This window comes from Pyrus communis, chromosome 3 (genome assembly GCF_963583255.1).
Source record: "Pyrus communis chromosome 3, drPyrComm1.1, whole genome shotgun sequence".
NCBI classification, from domain to species: Eukaryota; Viridiplantae; Streptophyta; class Magnoliopsida; order Rosales; family Rosaceae; genus Pyrus; species Pyrus communis.
In genome coordinates this window covers 6,095,154-6,115,858 of record NC_084805.1, presented here as the reverse complement: position 1 = coordinate 6,115,858, position 20,705 = coordinate 6,095,154, and the positions used below count along the sequence as shown (strand labels likewise).

Here is a 20,705-nt window from a genome sequence, read left to right as displayed (position 1 = left end):
ATAGTTTGGCAACATAAGTATTTGTATCGAACATAAGTACCCTTTAAATGCATGAGAACAAGATTAATTCAAGGTTTGGTGTTCTAACTTTGTTTTCATTTTTGGGTGAATTAAAGTTATTGGTGTAGGGTATATCCTCCGAGGGCCCTAGTTTGAGCAAGTTGTGATATATAAGTGCTTGACCCTCCTATCCTTTGGCTTTCTCAAAGCGGTAGAGCAACCTTGCAAGATATCAACCATGTGTGACCCTATGCCTGCATCCGTCGACCGACACCTTAAACCTGGTAAGTTATAATTAACAATCAAACATTTGTGCCTACATTTTCATTCTATCTCAATCTTTGTCTGCAATTATTCTCTGCAGTTCACGAAGAAACTTCCGAGGATGAGAGGAAAACAAGGCTTGGGACTCTTAAGAAGAAGGCAATCAATGCCTCCACCAAGTTTAGGCATTCCTTTACTAAGAAGGGACGAAGAAGCAGCAGGGTGATGTCCGTCCCAATCGAGGATAACATTGATGCAGAGGAGCTACAGGCAGTGGACGCATTTCGCCAAGCACTAATCTTGGAAGAACTACTGCCTGCAAAACACGATGATCATCATATGATGCTAAGGCAACTTATATTCCATCTTTTGGCTAGCATTAACGATTAGAGGTATCCAGTTTCTCTAAACGATTCTGACTAAATTGCTATTTTCTTGTATGGTGGAAAAGATTTTTAAGGGCCAGGAAATTTGACATTGAGAAAGCAAAGCAAATGTGGACTGATATGCTTCAGTGGAGAAAGGAATTTGGTGCTGACACCATCATGGAGGTATTTTAACGCTTCTTTTTTCGAACTTACCTTATGCCTTTATTGACTACTGTCCAGATGCCCTAAATTTCTCCTTCGGTTATTTTGTTAGGACTTCGATTTCAAGGAAATTGATGAAGTCTTGAAGTACTATCCCCAAGGACATCACGGAGTTGATAAGGATGGACGACCTGTCTACATTGAGAGACTTGGTCAAGTTGATTCTAACAAGCTGATGCAAGTGACAACGATGGAGCGTTACTTGAAGTACCATGTTCGGGAGTTTGAGAGGACCTTTGTCTGTAAATTCCCTGCATGTTCCATTGCAGCAAAGAAGCATATTGATCAAAGCACCACTATTCTTGATGTCCAAGGAGTGGTTAGTAAACATAGCTAGATACTTTGATTTTTCTTTTTCCCTTGTTTTGATTGCAAAACAAGTAATCTTGAGTTCGTGTAATTGATGTGCAGGGGCTTAAAAATTTCAACAAATCTGCAAGGGACCTCATCCAGACCCTTCAGAACATTGATGGTGGCAACTATCCTGAGGTATCCTGTAAATGTCATTGCAATTCTTGTGCAATAAGCTTTCTTGGTTTGCCTAGCAAGAAAACCAGTTTTGTTGTTTTATGACGTGATCGAAAGCTTTCTTCATTGTAGAGCCTCAACCGTATGTTCATCATCAATGCTGGTTCCGGATTTAGACTCTTATGGAACACTGTGAAATCTTTTCTTGATCCAAAGACCACTGCAAAAATCAATGTACGCATTCATCTTTTGGTTACCGTAACCTAATGCTGATTTACGATTTTGATATGGTAATGGTGTTAAACGAGTTGATGATTACGCATCAGGTTCTCGGAAACAAATACCAGAGCAAGCTGCTTGAAATAATTGATGCCAGGTCAGTTTCCACTAGGGCAAGATATATTTCCTTGGAATTCGGTTCAATTTTTCTTACATCTCCAAGTCTATATTGTTAGCATTCCTGATTCACATTGTGCTGTACATATTTGCTTGGTAACGTAATATCGTATTAGCTTCATATTCTGTCATAAAGTGTTTTCGTTAAAATCTGCAACAGTGAGCTGCCAGAGTTTCTAGGTGGCACTTGTACTTGTGCTGATAAGGGTGGTTGTATGCGCTCGGATAAGGGCCCGTGGAATGATCCAGACATAATGAAGGTGATTTACTACCGTTTTGTTTCTGTCTGATTGTAGTATCTTCTATGTTAATATGAACAAAGGATTAAAATCAGTTGCTTCGATGAGCCAGATGGTTCATGATGGTGAGGCCAAATGCCCGAGGAAATCTTTATCCGGCATTGAGGAGAAGATAATTTCTGAAGATGAGAATGCCTCCTCAAAGGTACTCAGATCTTTGAGCTTTGGTGTAATTATGGCCTCTCTTCAAACTGTCTTCTTTTGGTTATTTTTTTCAATGATCAATTGCCTAATATCTGTTTGATTTTTGTATGCTACAACCACATGAAGAGATATGATTCCTTCAAATCAAAAACTGTTCCAGATGTTGACGTGCATTTTCAAGTGGAGCATCGAAGACCCTCTCATCCACTTAAAAAGGTAAGCTTAGCAGACCTTCATTATCATATCGATCTCTATTCAGTTTTTGATACCCCTTTCAAAAATAGTGCAGATAGTGCTGTTCCATGGACCATGTCGCGTTTATCTGTGGATGTTCTCATTTGCTTTGTATTTTGCAGGTTTCAATCGCAGACAAGGGCAATCAGGCCTATGAGTATGACAACTTTGCACCGATGGTTGACAAGACTGTTGATGCAAATTGGCCTAAGTCAGTTCATTATGATGAATTTCCTACAGAAGGATTCCCTGTGCATGATACTCGCAAGGTTCCTGATGGACTAACCAATCAGTTACTGTCTGGACTCATGGCCTTCATCATGGGAATTGTCGCCATGATTCAATTCACACGAAGCATGCCAAGAAAACTCACTGATGCTGCCCGGTATGGAACCCCTGTTTACTACAATGGAGTGGTGGTTAAAGGCCAACCGTTGCCTGCGCCTGCCATCTCCAGCACTGACTACATGAACATGATGAAGCGCATGGCCGAACTGGAGGAGAAGTTGTATGCTCTCAGCTCGAAACCAGCAGTCATGCCACCTGACAAAGAGGAGATGTTGAATGCTGCTCTCAACCGTGTCAACACCTTGGAACAAGAGCTGTCATCAACAAAGAAGGTAAATCGTCTTGACATTCATGTCTTTTGGCGTTGATGTTGGCATTTCCAAAAGAAAAATGAAACCGAAACAGGAAAATCTATATCAAGAGAAAACTAACTAAACGTGAACATGTACATTTTGTTTTTGTTTTGCTTTTTGCAGGCGCTCGAGGACACCCTTGTTCGACAGGACGAGCTTATAGCGAACCTTGAGAAAAAGAAGAAGAAGAAGAAGAAGTTTGTAAGTGACCTAATTATTACCCTTCTAGTGCTTAACCAGCTCTACTTATGGCCTTTTGCACTTCTCACTTGCGTATAAAATATTCAGTTTGGAGTGCAGATGGTTGAAAAGAAGTACCAAAATCGATGCCCGTTGCGTAAACATGTCACTACAAATATCAGACGTGGAAAAGTGTTTTGACATGGTTGTTTTTTGAACTGTGACTGCAGAACCCTTTCTCTTGGTAAGGCGGTGATCGCTCCGGCTATTGGATTTGAAGCTCTGGATGAACAGATGAACTAACGTTGAGGGTTAGCTGTTGGTGGCGGCGGTGGTTCGATTGTCAGCTCCCCTACGGATGCGTCGTGGAATGCGTTCGGTACTATGTTTGCTAGTTTGGTACTGTAATTTATAAAGCTTTTGTACATTACTGTGCAGTGTGCCTTTCTTTCAAAGTTTGTCCATATTTTGCGTAAACATGGCACCGCTTTAGCTTTACAATGTACAATTTATTTTGGAGAAATAAGTAAATCATGAATTTTATTTGGTTAAACAAATGCATAGAATTTTTAGTTCTTAAAAACAAAAATCTAAATACAATGTATAATATAGTTTAATTTCAATGCATTGAATCATGCATTTTGTAATGAGCAGCCGAGTTATCATAATTTACAACTAAATTATATAATAGCATGATTTTTTTTTTTTTTTTTTTTTTCACATTGTCTAACAACTCAAAGTAAATCATTTTTCACATCAGCATAATTTCATTTATTTTTTCGAACGGTCCTTCACTTATTTTTTCACATTCTCTTCTTTATTTTTTTCTTTTTTCTTTTTTATTTTGTGTGTCAAATGATAGCTTTTATTAGATTAGTTGTTAGATTAATCACCGACGGATTCGAACCCACAATGTCATGTAAGGGCTCAACTCTTTTTCACCAGTGGAAAAGGGCACTTGCTTAATTTTCTATCTATTGTAGATGAAACGTGCACAACATAAGCCATAATATGATAAAATCTGTGGTTAGTTAACTCACTCCCAACATTTCCAACATTTCCCGGAAACGTTATCGGATTAAGCAAATAAAAACTGCACACACTTCTTTGAAGAAAATAAACTCAACGGTCAGTTCCGTATGGTTCTCGGTAGACAGAATGGGCATCATTTCGGTTGATATATTTGTCTCTCTTCAACAGCAACCACCTCTACCAGCAAAAAAACTTCTTTTTCTGATGACAAGGAGCAAGAAGACGTCTTAAAACTCTTGAACCGAACCCACGGAAACGAAAAAGAAGAAATACATTTTCATAGATAGACTGTATGGTTAACGTACCCGGAGCTTGGCGTCTTCTTCCCTGTCAATATAGGCCAGAAGCTCTTCTTGCCTCATTAAAGCCTCGTGCAGAGCCTGCTCCATAAGAAACACCGTCAATACATGCATCATTCTGAATTACCAAAACTAAGTCAAGTGACAACCAAGAAGCACTCATGCCGTCATGGGCGCCTTAACATAAATAGCCCTATATGCACAATGAGATGCAAAATAAATGCAAGCAATCCCCTTAAATATGTCATGTGGACAGATGCAAACATCAAAAAATTTAAAGAAAATAAATAACAAATCGAGTAGGGCACTCATGCAATAGTATCGACAAGTTGAAATTTTACCACAAATCAAATAAAGCTTCTATACCTTTTTAGTAGCAATTAACTCGGCTTCCAAGGCATCCACCCGACAAACAGCAGCATTCAGCAATTCCTCTTTCTCATAAGGCATCTCGGATGGCTTAGCTTCAAGCATGCCAACCTTCTCCTCAAGCTCCACCAGCTTTTTCAGTACGTTGGGGAGAAGATCTGTCCCTGTAATTGGTGCTGTTGGTGAAGGAGGACGACCCTCTTCCTTGTTTGCTTCATCAGAAGTGCTTTCCGGAATATTTCGATCGTGATTGACCAATGCATCAGGAAGCTTCCTAGTTACTTGGGAAGCCACTGAGCGGAAGAGAGTGAGGAAAGTCACGAAGAAGGCCATCAGTGCAACCAAAATCCGACCTTGGATTCCTTCTGGATTCTTCGGGGTGTCAGGTACTGGAAGTGTCCCTGAATGGGAAAGATAATTTCACTTTCTTGTTTTATATAAGGCCAAGTACCAAAACAATTAAAAGAAAAACAAGAAAATAACAGTTCAACCAAATATAGTAACAAGTGTTACAAGGCAGAAACTAAAATAATATTTAAGTAATATAGCGTACGTCATCTGAAATTCGGCACAAGATATAACCATCAGTATAAAAGTAAATTAATGTAATGAAATTTCAACTATTATGAGGCTGTGAAGTCTTATCATAGTGGACTAGTTTGAGTTGCTACTATAACAATAGGATAAATTAAGAAATGTTATATCTTGGCAGAAAAGACGAAGCTAGACATGCTGACCTTTGGAAGAATGAGTTCTCTGGAGGGCCACTTGCTTTTTCCAATTAGTATCAACGGCTTTGTCAACCATAGGAACATATTCATCATAACCAGAGAAATGGCCTGCGCAGTTTGCCTTGCCAATGGCTTTAACCTGCATATTAATTATAGCACATTAAAGAATACATAATTGACACAAATGAATATAGCCATCAATAGAGAGAGATTCTTGCTGATTACATAATATTACACATCTTCAGTGCCCTTGGTGATCCAATAGCCCTTAACCAATTCAAGAGCAAATGAAACTATTTTTTAAGCGTAGCTTTTTTTAGTTGAGTAGTTAGCATCTACTAGCTAGATCAGTGAACAAGCAACCTGTATTGTTTCTTTGTTAGTATTATATTGAAGGTTCGGTAGCCAGCATATACTAGCTAGACCAGTGAACAAGCAATTCCCCAAAGGTCCAAACAAAACCTTCAACATCAAACTAGCAAACAGCTAACAATACATCCAACTAACACGGCATAGCAGCTAAAACAATCTCCAATTAACACCGAGGAATAACAAATATGAAATTTCCCAGGATTCAGGGAAACTGTGCAACAAAACAATTTAGCCACAAGCATAACACGTCCTTCCCATATTTTGTTTTTAACAAACCTCCTATTACACTAGAATTCCACAACTGTCAATTTTGTCCATCCACCCGAATCACAATTCTTTTTCAAACACCATCACAGTGCTTCACATGCTGGAAGTCGGAATCACCCACAAGAAAATAACTTTCCTATACAGCTTGTTGCAATGATTGAAAGCAAAAGAGCAATGAAGCAAATGGTCAATAATCTCAGTCTCCTTTCGTACACAGTACACTAAACATTAGAGTTTCTCCTTTGAATACTATTACAAGTATTAAGCTATCATGAGAAAATCCACGCAATAATTTACACTAGCAAGTTAATTTAACCTTCCGAAATATGGCAGAAGCTCTAAGAGGGAAGAGATGACAACCAACCTAATGTAGTAAGAGTTCCATATCAAATTAAACTGTATAAAGGCCAATGCTCAAGTTCTATTTCTTCTATCCCATCTAGAAGATTGTTCTATCAAAAAAAGCAAACAAGAATGCTCTCCTAACTTCTCCCAACAACTCTTAAGAGACATATCAATTACCTGTACAAAATAAGCTCCTTTTTCTCCATGATTGGTCAATATAAATTCTAAGACTCCAAAAATGAATCAATTAATCATAGTAGTAACATTACATAATAAAAGGTTAAACCTACCTCTTCACGAACAGGAGTCAATCGAAGATGTGAATAATTCTTCAAAGCTTTTGGGGACGCAATATCTTCTGCTTCAGATCCTGACTCAGCAGTGGATGTATCACTTCCCTTTACCTGCTTCAAAAGAAAGCCCCTCATAAAATGTAAAAACTAATGCAAAAATAATCTCACTTTTTATTGTGCAGTATTGAAAACTATAGAAGTTTTACCATTGGATATTGTGGCTTAGCATAAGCAAGAACCTTCCCTTCACTGTTTAGAACTTTAACAACTTGCCTTGCACGTCGTGCTTCACCGTTTAGAACCATCTGTAACAAAGAGCACAAGCAAGCTCAATTCAGTAACCAAAATATGGCAATATACCTCATCAAAGTAAAAAGAATATGCAGCAGAAAGGAAATCCAGAGGGCAAGATATAACCTTCAATATCTCAGGGTTTTTCCATGGCCCCTTATCAGATCGAAGGCAACCTCCCTGATCTGCACAGGTACAGTTACCGCCCAGAAATTCTGGCAACTCACTGCACACTTGGAAAAATCTTTGTAAGTATTGAGAGATGTGCAATTATAAATTTAACATAGGAAAGACAACTGTAACTATAGAATATAATAATAGAAATTAGATGCACATACGTACATATACATGCATATATATGTCTTTGGGTATCTATATTTACAGAGAGAGGTTACACTGTTGTATTGCCAGACTATCATTAACAACCACACATTCAACTATGATTCAACATGAACAACAATCTTGATTCAAATTGCATTTGGAGCAAGTACATTATACTGAACTTCTATGTGTGTTAAGATTGCAAAAATATAGCATTACGGATGACAGATACACTGCAGCCTGCTCACCTGGCATCGATTACCTCAAGCAATTTGTTCTGATATTTGTTTCCAAGAACCTGAAATGTTGTATACAATCAAACAAAGAAATATTGTAAATTCATGACATTCCAGTGAACCCCAAACGTTAAAAGTTCTGATACAAGGAATAAGTAATTTCTCCATACATGAATCTTTGATGTTGTTCTAGGATCGAGAAAAGTCTTCACAGTGTTCCACAGCAGCCTAAATCCAGGACCAGCATTAATGATGAACATTTGACACAGGGTCTGCACCAGTTATGAACAGATAAAAGGTCCAAAGGTGGTGTTAAAATTGACTTTACAATCCATATAAAAAAGTAGCTATGACATAAAGTTCTAAGCAAATACGATTGCATACCTCAGGGTAATTGTTATTATCAATGTTCTGCAACCGCGTAATTAAATCTCGTGCAGACTTTGTAAAATTCTTGAATCCCTTGAAACAATTAAAACAAACAAACATACAATAATTAAATATTATGACTGTACTTAATATGAAAAGTAATTATAGAAATGGTTGATTACAGGTAACATACCACGCCTTGAACATCTAAAATTGTAGTGCTTGATTCTATGTGCCTCTTTGCAGCAATGGTGCAAGCTGGAAATTTTATTGCAAAGTTTTTCTCGAACTCCTGGACATGGTATTTCACATAACGATCCATAGTCGTAACCTGCATTACTTTATTGGGGTCTACTTTACCCAATCTTTCAATGTAAATGGGCCTTCCCTCCTTATCCACACCATGATGCCCATGAGGGTAGTGCTGTAGAACTTCATTCAACTCTTTGAATTCGAAATCCTGAAAGAAAAAAACATCATGGTAAATAAAATGAGAAATAAAAAGTATGCATAATCAAACAAATTTTATCAGCCGCAGTTACCTCCATGATAGTGTCGGCACTATAATCCTTTCTCCATTGAAGCATATCAGCCCACATATGCTTGGCTCTTTCAACATCAAACTTCCTTGCTTTCAAAAACCTGAAAGTATGTAACATCTAAAGGTTAATGTCTAAAATGGGAAACCATATTAATCATTATTACCAGAACTTCATCAAACTAAACAAAACAAAGATGTGAGACTGCATAAACAATTTTTAAAGTATGGCAGCAACCAATTACACTTGAAGTGCTCATGCAAGCAGCATGGGCTTAAGATAAAGATAAGGGAATCACAATCCACGAAGGATGTTTACTTGATAAACCATCCACACTGACTAAGAACTGAGAACCAGCTAGTCACAAGAATAAATTATTTGCTTAATCAGAATACCAGATATTACAGAAGCCTCTGGTACAATTCATTTACAAGCACATTTTTCTACAATGACGAAATATGATATGAATCATAACTATAACACATGTTATCCCCTTCTCTCTCCCACACTCCTAATACCATAGAAATATGTCCATCTGATCAGATAAACGCAAAAGTACCTACAATGATCCGCTCCCCTATCTTCAGGACATGTTCTCAAGTTTAAATCAGTGAATCCCCATCTCACAGTACTTATTAACCATATTTCAAGAAACTACTAGTTTATTACCTCCAAACGAATTTTTACAAAACCTTATATCTGATGAATGACATTTAAAGAGCACCTATTTCAATTAGGAAAATAACACTTGAGTGAGCTCATGCAAGCTAAAGTTCCAACTAGCAGAATCAGAAAGTAGAATAAGGACCACTGAAGAGACTTAATCCTCTACTTTTGTCATGGTACCGTACTATTCCCCAATTATTCCCCAGAAAATAAAAACTAAACCCAATCAATCTAAAGCATTGGTCCATTTATCTTAACAAAAAACTAATATATCACTCAAAGGCACAGTTTACTGCAGTCAAAATCTAATATACTATCAAATTATGAACTTCCAGAAGTATTCGTACGCATGATTATATATAATGGTGCAAGATGAACAACTGAGCACCTCAACATCATATGATAGTCGTCATGCTTTTCTGGGAGCAATTCATCCAAAATCAGTGCTTGTCGAAATGCATCAACAGCCTGCAGCTCTTCAATATCGCGAACATCTTCAATGGAAACAGAGCTGACTCGGCCATCACTCTTTCTCCTACTGCCCTTTTTCTTCAGAGAATGTTTGAATTTGGTAGATGCATTTATCGCCTTCTTCTTCAAAGTCCCAATTCTAGTCCTCCGCTCATCCTCGGAATTCTCAAAATCAGACTTCCGCTCTCTCCTCTCATCACTACCATAAAACCCTTCAAAACCTGCATCACAACAACAGGATTGACATAAAAAACTCGCCGGAATTGTCCGTATTTGTAAAACCATTTGAGAACAAGTATAAGAATAGGGTTTGTGCAAAACATTCACAAACATAATACAACAAATTTGTAAAATTTGATGTCTTGACCTGAGAAATGGGCACCCATTTACTAAAACACAAATGAGAGGAAAAAGAAAGTCAAAATTCAAACTTTCTTCAGATTTCCTTTTCAGTTCGGCTGATTTTCTCAGCAACCAAACAGAAACCCTAAATTCAGCAAACAAAACTAAACCATCCAAAATCAGTCCCCTCAAGACCACACAAAAAGCCCTTACACATTCAACAGCAACAAGAACACAGCCGCACCGACAAAAATCTAGAGAGATAAAGAACTATAGAGAGAGAGGGAAGAGGGATGACTCACAAGGCCTGGCAAACCGATCTAGCGGACCTGACATTCTCGACTCCGATTACTCACACGCATCCACGCAATGGACACTGCAAAAAACCTCGCATTTCCGTCAGAAATTCCAGAAACCGCGAATTTCGGAGCACGAACGAGAAAATTGAGGAATGAAACCTTTTTTGCTTCGTAACGTCGGAAATCAGGAGGAGGAAGATCGATCGGACGGTCAGCAATGCTGGATCAGTCAGAGAAAGCTCCTGTTAGCCGATCTGCAGCTGGAGCGTGTTGTCGGTAACGGATTCACGGAAATTATCTCAAGATTCTTTCTTTCTTTCCTTCCTTTTGCTTCGCTTAAATAAATAAATAAATAAAATCGCCGATGAGCGACGGCGAAGAGAGAGAGAGGGAGAGGAGTTTGATTTGTACTTATAGTTGGACTTGGTGAGCTACGGAAGGAGGTGGGACCCGGTGGTGGGGTGGCAGAGAGGGACACGTGGCGGGTGAAGGAGCGTTGAAGATGGAATGTGCCGGCGGTGGTTGAGGAGTGAAGTCGCGGGGTTGGAGATAATTAAATAATGATTTGGTCACCGGTTGAGGTTCGTATTTATGGTGTTTTCGTCTCTGTACTTTTGCACGTGGTTGTGTTGGAAGCTTGGAAGGAACAAAACAATTGAACAACCCTACAATTTTGACACTCTTTTTTGTCTTCTATTTCGTTATTTTTTGGTAATTTTTATGAAAAACTAATTAAAAATTTTCAATAATTTTTTTAATCAAAGCCACTCAACAACTTTTATATAAAGAAATTTTGTTCAAGTACCACATGAACTTGCAAGTATGTGCGTCAATGCTATTTGAACTTTTAATACCTAGACTCTCTTAACTATTAGAATCTACCACCTACATTACTTTCTATCCATGTTTCCGTTAAAATATGTCACACGCCCTTCACGTGGAGGGATATTTTTGCCAATTCACTTCCTAAGCTTGCTGGAGTCAATTTGTACAAAGACAAAAGACTTTTTTTTTAGCGACATTGGAGTCAGGTCATAAAGAGAATGAGATAAGTTGATTTTCAGGTTTGATTTAAGGATTGTTGAAGAATTGAAATGAAATTATACAAAAATATCTTTCATTTGCAATGAGTTTTTAATATTTTTCAAATATTATTTTTTTTAACTCTTATGAAGGGAATTGACCAACTAGGGTTGTACAAACCCCTAATTTTGGCACAATATTTACTCAGGCAATATTATTGAGAAGCATATTTGATTTTAATCATCCCCGTTAATTGACGAAAATATTCATATAGATGACACGTTTTAATTGCAAAATAGTTGAAAAGTACCATATGTGGTACATTCTAACAGTAAATCAACATTTTGAATAAAACCTCACGTGGGCCCATGAGAATTATGATATGACACAAACCCATCTGGTGCGAGTCCCACGAGAATAATCCCATCAGAAGAAAAAAACAACAAAAATTTGAACAAAGTTGGAACCTTGTTGTTGAATAGAAACAGCAGCCAGTCCCGTTGGGTGATACGCCCAATTGGATTTGGATCCTCGCCGGATTCCTAGGGATCAACAAATACAGACCGTTGATTGAAAATCGTACGGTTATAATTTTTTTTATTTTTTTTATTTTTCATGCAAAACGATGATGTTTTACTTTTAAAAATATAAAAAGCATTTAATTAGGACATCACGATTTTTTATCAACGGTCTGTGTTCGTTGGTCCCTAGGATCCCCAAGAAAGGAATCCGGTGAGGATCCAAATCCCGCCCAATTATCTTCCTAATAGTTTTCTTGCTTTTTTTTTTGTTTTTTTTTGTAAATAACAGTTTCATATGTTTTTTTTTTTCAATATATAATACGATATTTATTAATTACATATTGGTAAGTATTTTGAAAATAATAAATTGTTTACAAATTATTTCTCTATAAATATAAATATTATCGGAAAGAGTGATTGGATTTCATAAAATTTATAATTGTTTGTCAGTATTCAGTATAGAACGGGCCTCAACAATTTAGGATATGAGTGCCAACTAGAGAAAAATAAAGAGTTAATAAGGGTCCATTTGGTATTGGATTTGAGTCCAAAGTTTTTAACTCAAAAATAATATTTAAGTTTTAAGATATAAAAAAAATACCTGTTTGGTAGACCTATTTTGTAAAACTGGACTCAAAAAATTTTAAAAACAGCCCATTATAATTTGAAAACAACAAAAGTCAAGTTTTAGGGATTTTTTTTCCTTTCATGAATTCATATCATGTGCCGCGATGGAGGTCTGAGCTGCGTCGCGTAGTCCACGAGCAGGCATTGCGCCTCACCAACGACGAACGACCAAAAATAAAGATGAACATGTAATCCTTTTTTTCGAATTTCTGGGTCTTTGAGACTGCAATTCCTCAATCCAATTCGAAGAGACCCTTTTTGCTTTGCGTAATTGTGACTCCAATTTCGGATTTAATTTTCTGTAACTCTATCTCTCTACTTTCTCTCTGTTGTTTTCTGTATTATCTATTTGTGTTGAATTGCATGAATGTTTGATTGTTAATTGGTCAATTATGTGTTTTTATTGGTGGTTTCGGAGATCTATTGCAGCTGGGTTTATTGGGTTTCTTTAGAATTAGGCAACTATTGGGAAAATTGGGGGAAAGTGTTACAAAATTTGTAAAAATGGGAATTATTATCATGTATTGTTATTGAAGGTTTTACTGATTGATTTGTGTGAAATTGGGTTTCTGTTTCTAATATGAACGTGGTATATAGCGTATAAGGGTGTTTCATTGAGATGACAAGATGCCTAATATACCTATTTTTTCGATTGTTAGATCAAAGAAGGAAGTTGAATTTATCAAGGATCAAGTTTTGGAGTAGGAGACGCCACGCCACCTTCGGTTCGAGCTATGGAAATCTCGAACTTGGAATAATTATGGGTTTATCTGGAATTTACTTGGAGGCCCTACAATTTTTTTTTTCTCTTCAATTTTGTTAAAAAAAATGTATTGATATGATTTTTCTTGGTTTTCTGGGTAATTTAATTGGTTAATTCTTGGGTACACTAGTGGGTTATTTGTTTGTTTCGGTTAAAAGGTCTTTTTTGTTGGCATTGAACTTTTAACAACTTTCAAAATGTAAATATATTCACTTGTGGTTTGAAGAAAACTACTTTCGTATAGTCTCCACCCGTTTGTCTTCTGTGGAATTGTAGTATCGGACTTGTTATGTCACTGTTACTGTTAGTCACAATGACCATCTGCAAAGTTGTAAGCTTTCAGTATGTTGTTGCATGCTTGCTGCTATAGTCAACATTGTATACCTTTGCGTTTTGTTCATTGGAAATGCTGGTGTTGGTTTGACCTTTTATCGTTACCCTCGCCATTCATATTATTGCTATGTACTATATTGCTTTCAATTTTTAGAACACCAAGTTTACATATGCAACGGAAACTGCAAAGAAAAAGAATTTCTTACATGTATGTATTATAATATTATTGTTGCAGTAGTTACCTAATTGCCCCCTAAAATTCTGATAGAGCGTCCATAACCTTCGGTAGTTGATCCCCATCACCTAAAGTTAATGTATTGAGAAACTTGATGTATTGGCATAAGAAGAGGATGTTGTTTCTTTGACCTAGTAACACCAAATTTAGTGAACTTAATATTTATGCAGAAAGATTGGATATTGGTCTATTATCTTTAGTAATTGCCTGAATTTTAACATCAATAATCTATACTTCACAAAATGATAAAGAATTTCTTTTTAAGCAGGAAGTGTGTAAAAGTGAATATCAGTCTTTTGGTGTTTAAGACATTTTCTTATGCCGTGCACAATTTCATTAGAATGTAATCAAGGAATGATACTTTGTTTCAACAATTTGAAGACAATGATGTTGATGTGTTAGATGAAGAAAGCTCGGGGACGAATCAAGAAGGGGAAAACATGCATTTGAATGACGACAATGTTATGAATGATGTTAAAGACCACATAGCCGAATCAATATGGCTTGATTACGTCAATAACAATCAGTCTCAAAGTTTGTTGGTTTTTTAGAATGTTTTAATGTAATATTTATTATCTAAGACTTGAAGTTTAATTTGATTATCAAGCATATATGTGTTGTATTAGCACATGGATATAAAAATGGTATGTTTAAGGTTTAATTTCATATGTTTTGTATATCTTAAAACAAATACATACTTAGGGAAAAAAAAAACACTATTTTCAAGAGTTAAACCAAACAAGTTTACAAATTTTTAGATTAAAAAATAGTTTTTAAGTTCAATGCCAAACAAGTTTTTGAAACCTGAAAAAAAAAAAAAAACACTGTTTTATAAGAAATGTTCTTAAAAGTTAGTTTTAAAAACAATTCAAGTTTTTTAGTAGGATACCAAACATGTCCTAAACTTTTGGTTTGGCCATAGTACTTAAAATGCTATCTGTATATCTTTTTCTTTTTTTAAAAAAAAAATTATATCATAAGCGAAAATACATTTTTTGTATTGTAATTATTACATATATTTTCAATTAGGGAAATGGGTTTGATCCCAAAACATAGATCAAACATAAACGTCTTATCTACCAAGACAATTTAAAAAGGTAAAAAGCACATTGTTACAAGAATCTAAAGAAAATCCAACATCTTGTCTATATGCTTAGGCTCCACATGTTGTCCGCTTCCTGTATGGAATTAAAAATAAATAAAAGAAGAAGATTAATACTAGTATATTTTTTATAAAAAAGAAATTTGCTATTATTTGGACAAGGTGGAGAGTTCGAAATTAGTACAATAATTTAGGAGAGAGTTTTGAACACGAGACACATGAGTACAAACATAGTACCATATTCGCTAGGATATTAGACCACATGCAAGAAGATTAATATTAGTAGGCTTTCTAGCCAAAATGGTCATTGAGATTTGCATAACTCTTCACTTTGGTCCCTGAGATATAAAATCAATATAACTAGTCCAAGTTTGTCCAACATCAATCATTTTGATCATTCCATGAAGAATCTCCATTAAATTAGGCTAAAAGGACAAAAATACCCTCAATTTTTGTCAAATCATTTGGCCTATTGTTTATTAAAATGAGGATATTTTTGTCAACTTGGTCCTTATTAAATATAATTATTCATGGAATACCAAAATGATTGATGATGAATAAACTCAATAACCACTTCTATTGATTTCAAATCTTAGAGACCAAAGTGATGAGTTATGCAAATCTCGTGGGCTATTTTGGCTGAAAAGCCATATTAGTATGTACCATAGTGATTTCACTTTGGATAAATTAAAGGGAAATTTTATTTGAACCCCTATAACCTCTTTCTACACTCAATTTAAAATTTTAATGTTAATTATCTTTTTTACCCTGTTACATAATTACCATCAAGTCCCAAGATAAAATTAACAATGAAACTACAATTTATCAATAAACTCACACTTAATAATTAATCTCTACCATCATTCTTTATTTATCCTACGTTCATTTCAACTAAAACCCTAAGAGCTCTTATAGAGAAAAACAAGTTCTTTTTATCGATCGATAATGATTTTCAAGTTTTGGATCCTCAAACTAAGGTATGAAGCAATTTATGCAAAATTTGTTTACATTTGATTTCAATTTTTTATAGAGTTTGGAAGATAGGTTTTTGGTTCATAAACTTCAGTGGATTCGGTTCATATTAGCATCAGGTTTTGGTAGTCTAATCTTATATATGTTTCTGAGAAAAGACATAATGTAATATGACATATCTTTTGCCGCAAAAGTGAAGTTTCTTTGAAAATTTATGGGAACAAGTCCCTCTTTCTTACGCAGACCCAGTTTATTCGAAAACACAACCTTTGAAGTATCTTCTGCTGCTAAAGCAATTCCATTAATTCTTACATGCCATTGTGTTGTACTATATCAACTATGGGCGTATTGTTGTACTACATTAACGAAGGCACTAATGCAAATAAAATCACGGGGGATAAAGATATTCAAAAAAACAAGAAATTGAGGAGTTAGGTATATGGAAGATTTATAAACAAGTAGAAACTTCGCCAAATTATTCAACTTGTCCACAGAAGTCGAATTCCAAAAAGCTTTCATTCCCATAAACAATAGAAACTTCACCAAATTATTTAATTTGAGATTTATTTTCTAAATGGGTGTAAAGATAAATTTACATTTTGAATTGGGTTTGGGAGGATAGTTTAGGTAGTAAATTTGGGTTTAAAGAGATACTAATTCTTTAATTAAAAATAATATGGGTGTAGAGAGTAAGTTGGGTGTAGAAAAAGGTTATATGGGTTCAAATAAAATTTCTCAAAATTAAATTGACTTGTTTTAAAGTAGGTTACGTTAAGTGAGGACTCGTGCACTTGGATGAAATGTTTATATCTTCAACAAGTTTTTAAGGAAAGGAAGTGGCCTTTTACGTACCACAGTGGTTAAAAGGTGTTAAGTTTTTGTATGATGGAATGAGTTCAAATTTCATTATGGTTAATCTAACAAAATCTATCATTTGATAAAATAAAATAAAAAAGTTTTTAAGAAAAGAAAAATATAATAAAATAGACGAATGAAAACACAGAGAATCTACAATATTAATTCTAATTTACTTGAATTAATTAGTTGGTGGCCTGACCATCTCCACATAAACCTCTCCGTTCGAATGACTTGTAAGGTGGACAAAGTAAAAGGATTTTATTTTATTTTTATTTGATTCTTCTCATTGGGTGATGGTGGGTGTAGTCGGATGGACTATATTACAGTGGTGGAAAGGTGTTAAGTTCTTCCATGACGGCATGAATTCAAACCCGTCATTAACTAATATAACATTTAATCTAATAAAATCTATCGTTTGACAAAAAAAAAAAAAATTAAGGGTTTATTTTTAATTTCTTATCATTCGTTCTTATTAGCTAGCTGTCTTTATTTTAATTAGGTCATTTGGGCAAACCGTTGCCAGATTTTGGTAGCATTTTTCACAATTTCTTTTAATATTCTTTTCAATGATTTCAACTTATTTATTTACTTTTATTCGTTGAAACATAGTGTCAGAATAAAAATACGGATTTATAACAATTGGTCATGGTTGATTATCAATTGATCGTTTTTAACCTTTTCTTTTTAAACAAAAGATTTTGACATTCTTTGTGAGAATCGAACCTATGATCATTTTTAACTTTTAGATGTACTTAAATCTACAATGACCCTTATGTGAAATAAAGAGAGACATTTATAAGAAAGAAATAATAAATTGTCAGTCATAAACTTTCAATTTCTATCAAAATCCAACGATGTCGCAAAATTGAAGGCTTTTAAAGTGGTCACAAACCGTACAATAAATTTATAATTGTCATATGAAAATCAGTGAACTTGGGTAAGAGAATATAATATAAATCATAATTTTCCAAATAATAATAATTTTCCAAGCTACGATTGAAACAAAAAAAGACGGTTCAATGATAGACCCATAAATCCACTGCCTTTTGGATAACAATAATGTTAACATGATAGAATAGAGAATAATCGTATAAAGGTACTTGTGTCTGTTTAAGTGATATTTTGAATATATTGAAAAGTTTGTATAAAAATTAACATTTTTGAAATTAAGAGCTAATATTTGGCTATTTTTTGATAAATACTCACCGTATGCTCGGCCAGTAGGATGACATTGTAAAACTGTTTGCAATGCCTTCAGCCATGAAGCCTCTTGGACTGCTGGAAGATGCACTAAGAATTTCTGTAGGTTCTCGCACCCGGATGCATCGCCTTCAGCCATGAAACCTCACATTTCAAAGCCTAGGGGTCTTGTGTGGACAAAGGAGGGAACTGCCACTGGAAATGGAAATCCGTGCAGTTCTACTCAGAAAGGTGCTCAGAAAAGTAACGCTATTCAGAAATCTGTAGAAAGAGTCTGCAAGTTCTGGGTAGATGGAAATTGTGTGAAAGGCGACCGATGCCTGTATTTGCATAAGTGGTTTCGTGGTGAGGGGTTCTCCAGGTTGTCAAGGCTCCAAGGGCACAAGACGGCCGTCACTGGTATTGCACATCCTGAAGGACATAACAAGCTTTATTCAGCCAGTCAAGGTGCTCAGTCAGAGTTTGGGACTGCCATACTGGTCAGTGTGGCAGTGTGATTAATCTTGGTGGTGAAGCAGATTGCTTAATAACAGAGGGCCCCTGGGTTTTTAATGGTGCACCAAATGTTGTTAAGGTTTGGAACATTCAAACGAATGTTGAATTCAACCTGGATGCAGCTATTGGCCAAGTACATGCTATGGTGGTTGGCAATGAAATGCTCTTTGCCGGCACACAGGATGGTGCTATATTAGTATGGAAAGGTGGTTCTGAAACTAATCCATTTCGTCCTGCTGCAACTCTGAAAGGCCACACTCGTGCTGTTGTATGTTTAATTGTCGGAGGCAACCGGCTTTACTAGGGTTCTGTCGGCCACACAATCAGGGTGTGGGAACTTGAAACCTTACAATGTGTCATGACACTCAACGAGCACTCTGATGTTGTGATGTCTCTTATCTGCTGGGACCTGTATTTAATATCATGCTTATTGGACTGCGCAATAAAGGTTTGGGCTGCTACTAAAGAAGGCAACTTGCAAGTTATCTACACTCACAGTGCAGAGCATGGTTTTCTTGATCTCTCTGGAATGACAGACTCAGAAGTCGAGCCTATCTTGCTTTGCTCTTACAGTGATAATTCTGTTCGGCTATACAAATTGCCTTCATTTACCGAAAGAGGCGGATTGTTTGCGACGCAAAGATGTTAGGACGGTTGAGGTAGGTCCTGGAGGACTATTCTTCACAGGGGATGCAGCTGGTCTCCTCTCTGCTTGGAAGTGGACAAACGACGCTGGCTTCAAAGTTAGTCTCCATGAGCCATTGCTATGGTGGGCGTCATGCAAGAAAGCACATTAACGGTATAAATTTGTATCTAAGTTTTGAGAGTCAAATAGTTAGTCCAATTAGGCCATCTTCAACCGATGGCTGGCCAGAGGGCTAAGGCCATCTCCAACCGAAGGGTCTAGAGGGCCAGAGGAAACCGTTTCCAACCGAGGGCTAGGCCAGAGGGTTCTAGAATCTGAGAGGGTCCCATGGAATCGGAGAGGGCTAGAGGGCTGGAGAGTTGGCTACATCCAGCCAGCCAGCTAGCCCAGGGCTGGCCATTTTTTTTTTTTTTTGCTTATGTTGGATTTCTTGTCAGTTATAACCGACATGAATACATTGTATTACTAATATAAACATTTATACTAAATAATACAAATGTATTCTTGTCGGTTATAACCGACAGGAATTCTTTGAATATTTTTTTTTAACAGTTTTATTATCTTTTTTTATTTACAAAAATTATGACAACCCGTTCTAAATTTTACGTTTTTATTTTATTTTAAAAGCGTAAATTTACGAAAATGATATAGAGGCAAAGATTTTGACTTATGTTGACCATCGTCTAGAGAGATGTATGACTTATTCTTTTAACATATTCTCGTAGTACTCGTGGATGTGAACGCATAGGCGAAAGCCGTTTGCGAGTCCGGATTATAACGGTATATTTATGAACGTTTGAAAATGGCTATTTAAAATTTAGTTATAAATTATTTGAATTTCCCACCTTGTGGGAAAGTGGCCAATCTGATTTTAGGCACAAGTAGGAAAGAACCAATTAAATTAGAGGGAGAGGGTGAGACCCAATCAGAAATAGAAAGAAGAAAAGAAAGGAAAAAAAGAAAAAAAAAAATCTCAGCTTTCCCGTGGGTTTTTCCAACTCGCGACCACCCATTTTCCAAGGTCGATTCCGGCCAACTCCGGTGGAGTTTTTCGACGCCACCACCATCTTGAAGCTCTCATTCCCCTCTACAAAACCCACCCAAAAACCACCTTGATTAACCACGGTATGTGGCGGTTTGAGGCCACGAAAGTTGGCGGTTCTCACGGTGCTCCGAGCACCCTTTTTGATTTTCCAGCAAATCGGCAAAGTGATGGCCGATGTCACCACTTGGGATTTGTATCCCATGATCCCATGAGCAAAACTCAACCAACCTTGACCCCGTTGGACCATTGTAGAAGACGAATCAATATCGGGAAGTTTTAGGCACCCGCCGGCTTTGTGGGCAAAATTGATCATCTTCCGTCCACTTTTGAACTTCGTGTCAGGTGTGAAAGTTGCTCCACTCACTGAGATCTTCATTTCTGTGAAGTTTGAGAATTTTTGGAAATAGTTGGATTTTCCGACGAGTCG

At 36.3% G+C, this 20,705-nt stretch overlaps 2 protein-coding genes and 1 pseudogene across 4 annotated transcripts; 2 read left to right on the top strand and 1 right to left on the bottom strand.

The window, feature by feature from the left end:
• The first annotated feature begins 5 nt into the window (after positions 1-5).
• LOC137727849 (phosphatidylinositol/phosphatidylcholine transfer protein SFH3-like) lies at positions 6-3,775 on the top strand. Its single transcript, XM_068466678.1, has 13 exons — positions 6-284; positions 365-614; positions 716-815; positions 907-1,173; positions 1,266-1,343; positions 1,455-1,556; positions 1,649-1,698; positions 1,879-1,978; positions 2,070-2,162; positions 2,288-2,377; positions 2,518-3,015; positions 3,160-3,237; positions 3,447-3,775. The coding sequence occupies exons 1-13, from the start codon at positions 239-241 to the stop codon at positions 3,462-3,464; spliced, it is 1,770 nt and encodes a 589-aa protein (XP_068322779.1). The 5' UTR covers positions 6-238; the 3' UTR covers positions 3,465-3,775.
• A 402-nt stretch (positions 3,776-4,177) lies between these two features.
• LOC137727466 (phosphatidylinositol/phosphatidylcholine transfer protein SFH8-like) lies at positions 4,178-10,988 on the bottom strand. Of its 3 annotated transcripts, none has more exons than XM_068466322.1 (15): positions 10,618-10,988; positions 10,462-10,535; positions 9,735-10,038; positions 8,684-8,783; positions 8,335-8,601; positions 8,157-8,234; positions 7,943-8,044; positions 7,785-7,834; positions 7,342-7,441; positions 7,131-7,229; positions 6,922-7,038; positions 5,654-5,786; positions 4,914-5,305; positions 4,554-4,628; positions 4,178-4,449 (listed from the first exon to the last, which is right to left on the bottom strand). In XM_068466322.1, the coding sequence occupies exons 2-15, from the start codon at positions 10,493-10,495 to the stop codon at positions 4,426-4,428; spliced, it is 1,875 nt and encodes a 624-aa protein (XP_068322423.1). In that variant the 5' UTR covers positions 10,496-10,535; positions 10,618-10,988; the 3' UTR covers positions 4,178-4,425. The 3 variants fall into 3 exon arrangements, with proteins under 3 accessions (XP_068322423.1, XP_068322421.1, XP_068322422.1); XM_068466320.1 differs by having other exon boundaries at positions 4,914-5,317; positions 10,462-10,537; positions 10,619-10,986; XM_068466321.1 differs by having other exon boundaries at positions 4,914-5,317; positions 6,922-7,035; positions 10,618-10,984.
• Positions 10,676-19,384, top strand: LOC137728117 (zinc finger CCCH domain-containing protein 48-like; annotated as a pseudogene).
• Positions 19,385-20,705: the final 1,321 nt, after the last annotated feature.

Coding starts and splice junctions, on each gene's coding strand:
- LOC137727849 (XM_068466678.1), top strand. CDS start 239: ATGTGTGACCCTATGCCTGCATCCGTCGACCGACACCTTAAACCTG. Junction 1,344..1,454: donor ATGGTGGCAACTATCCTGAG/GTATCCTGTAAA, acceptor TCTTCATTGTAG/AGCCTCAACCGTATGTTCAT. Junction 1,979..2,069: donor ATGATCCAGACATAATGAAG/GTGATTTACTAC, acceptor TCGATGAGCCAG/ATGGTTCATGATGGTGAGGC.
- LOC137727466 (XM_068466320.1), bottom strand. CDS start 10,495: ATGTCAGGTCCGCTAGATCGGTTTGCCAGGCCTT. Junction 7,442..7,784: donor CTTGAGGTAATCGATGCCAG/GTGAGCAGGCTG, acceptor CCAAGTGTGCAG/TGAGTTGCCAGAATTTCTGG. Junction 4,629..4,913: donor AGTTAATTGCTACTAAAAAG/GTATAGAAGCTT, acceptor CTTATGGAGCAG/GCTCTGCACGAGGCTTTAAT.